General features: G+C 28.1%; 2 protein-coding genes across 3 annotated transcripts in view; both read right to left on the bottom strand.

Annotated features, from left to right (window-relative positions):
- The window catches only part of LOC108693469 (phosphatidylinositol 4-kinase alpha), an 11,163-nt gene extending 10,630 nt beyond the window's left edge, over positions 1–533 (bottom strand). For both annotated transcript variants that reach the window (XM_018202442.1, XM_018202443.1), the window contains exon 1: positions 444–533. In XM_018202442.1, the coding sequence (XP_018057931.1) occupies positions 444–533 (90 nt within the window). The remainder of the gene's footprint in view (positions 1–443) is intronic.
- Positions 534–1,891: 1,358 nt separating this feature from the next.
- Positions 1,892–2,174, bottom strand: part of LOC108693458 (zinc finger HIT domain-containing protein 2) — a 2,188-nt gene continuing 1,905 nt past the window's right edge. The window contains exon 6 of the mRNA XM_018202417.1: positions 1,892–2,174. This exon is cut by the window's right edge and continues 17 nt beyond it. Coding sequence (XP_018057906.1) covers positions 1,892–2,174 — 283 coding nt within the window.

Here is a 2,174-nt window from a genome sequence, read left to right as displayed (position 1 = left end):
TATTTATTATATTAAATCTTGTATTTGATTAAATTTACAAATAATTATAATCTTATAAAATGCCGATTTCTCTCTATATTTTACAAATAATTGTATATTTATCATGTAATCTTGATGTATTACGTTGACTGCGTAATTTTTAGAGTGTTTTGTACACCGCGGCAAAAATACAGTGTTACTTTTCTAAGACTTTTTTAAAATTATGTAAGTTGCAATCAATTTTTTATAAGACAACGTTAATTATTACGCATCGCAAACTATAATTTCCAGAAGTGGCATGATATTCTTGTGGATTATGTCATAACATGAAACGTCAGAACGTCAGCTGATATTTCCTGTTGTTAACTCTGATAAAATCGATGGTAAACGCGGAGTGCGATAGGTGTCCGTGATTGAGAAACAGATGTTCAATTGGAGGATTCTTTCGGGAAGATTCTACTTACTTTTTCCCACGGCGTGGGTTTGATAGCGGCCAAACATCTTGCCAATTGTTGGACGGCATTCGAGAAAAACAATCTCTCATCCGCCATCATCTTGCAGCCGACTGAGCTGTCTGATCGCCAATCGCCAATTCGCCAGTATTGCCACTCAGGACCGTGTAAAGGAGAAGTGCATAACATGCACTTCCAATGCTAAGGAGCTCCAAATTTTTTTTTATTTAAATGTTTATTTTATATTTATTCTATCTAAATTTATCTCTATTCAAATTAATTTGCACGTGCAAATAATCTTCTTTCTTTAGTACACAAATCTAATATGAAATTTGTATTTTTTTTTGACTGATCGTTATATACATATAAATAATATTTATTTATATTTTATTTATACTTTACAAAAGTAGAAAGTAATTTAAATTTTATGAAATCCTTGTATGTATAAAATTTAAAGAGAAATTATATATTGATAATGCAATTTTTTATCTAACCAAATAGCTTTTATACATTTAACTTTCTGATAGAGACATATAATTGGTGGTCTGCTATAATTTTAATTATACCATTTTGTTATATTTTCTGAACCCCAGAAAGCTTTTTTAGTTTAAAATTTATAAATAGGTAGAGCCCGATTTTTATTTTTATACTAAAGTCCTAAAAATTCTTCGCACGGCCCTGCCATGCTCTGATTGACAACCTACAATAATTCGCGGAATTCATCGCGACAAACGTCATGTCAGTAACGTCGTTTGCTAGCATCTGTGTTCGAAGTAACAAAAGCACATAGAAAATATAAAAAAGATGCCATTCAGAAAAGTGATTAGCAGGAAATAATGTACATAAGTACATGGATAAAATGTCAAATAAAATAGTATAAATGTGTATAAAACGCAGAAATAAAATATCTTTTATTTTCTATCCAGGATTAATTGATTTTGCATATTTTTAGTGAAAATCTTTTATAGATAATTTTTCAAAATTGTTATGTAAATTTAAAAATTCCTGAATAATTTTATAACTTTTTAGGAAATCTCAGATTTTTTATACAAATTGAAATACTTTTCAGAAGTCTACACATCTTTTTAGATTTCTTTATAAGTGAAAAAAAATTTTGAAATATTTTAAGATTTCCAAAAATATCTCATTCTGTAATTTCTGATTTATAAACTCTAAAAAAGTTTAAAGTACTTTTCAGAAAGTTTCATAAATTCAAAACATAACAAATTATTTAAAATATTGAGATATTATAAGAACTTGTTTCACAAGGATAAGCTTCATATGTCCATGTGAAAAGATCTTAACAAAAGCCACTTTATTTATTTTTAAAAATAAAAAGAAAATATTTATCCAAATAAAAATTTTGAATTTACTAATAGAGTATATTTTTTTCATATTTTAATAAATGATAACAAAGAGTATCCTGAGTACCAGTTTTAATAAATAATTTTACATTATATTTATAAAATTTTTGTCCCAGAACTTTTCATCCATGATAAATAATACTCTAGCTTTTTTAAACACAGAAGTATATTCTTTTTTGATAGCCTTGTGTCGTTGCTAAGTTTCTGTGAAAATTTCTTTGTGAATTCCCGATTGTCACTCTTGCCAGTTGAAATTTCTTTCTTCGCTGCTGTCAGTAACCGATGAAGCTCAGAAAGTGCCGCGGATATATAAATGGTTTTCATTTCAATGCCTGGGCCTTGCAAAATGGAAGTACCAGCTTCTCTTAATGCTGTTATA

This window comes from Atta colombica, unplaced genomic scaffold (genome assembly GCF_001594045.1).
Source record: "Atta colombica isolate Treedump-2 unplaced genomic scaffold, Acol1.0 scaffold9, whole genome shotgun sequence".
NCBI classification, from domain to species: domain Eukaryota; kingdom Metazoa; phylum Arthropoda; class Insecta; order Hymenoptera; family Formicidae; genus Atta; species Atta colombica.
The sequence above is the reverse complement of the archived record's forward strand: the minus strand, read 5'-3'. Positions and strand labels throughout refer to the sequence as shown.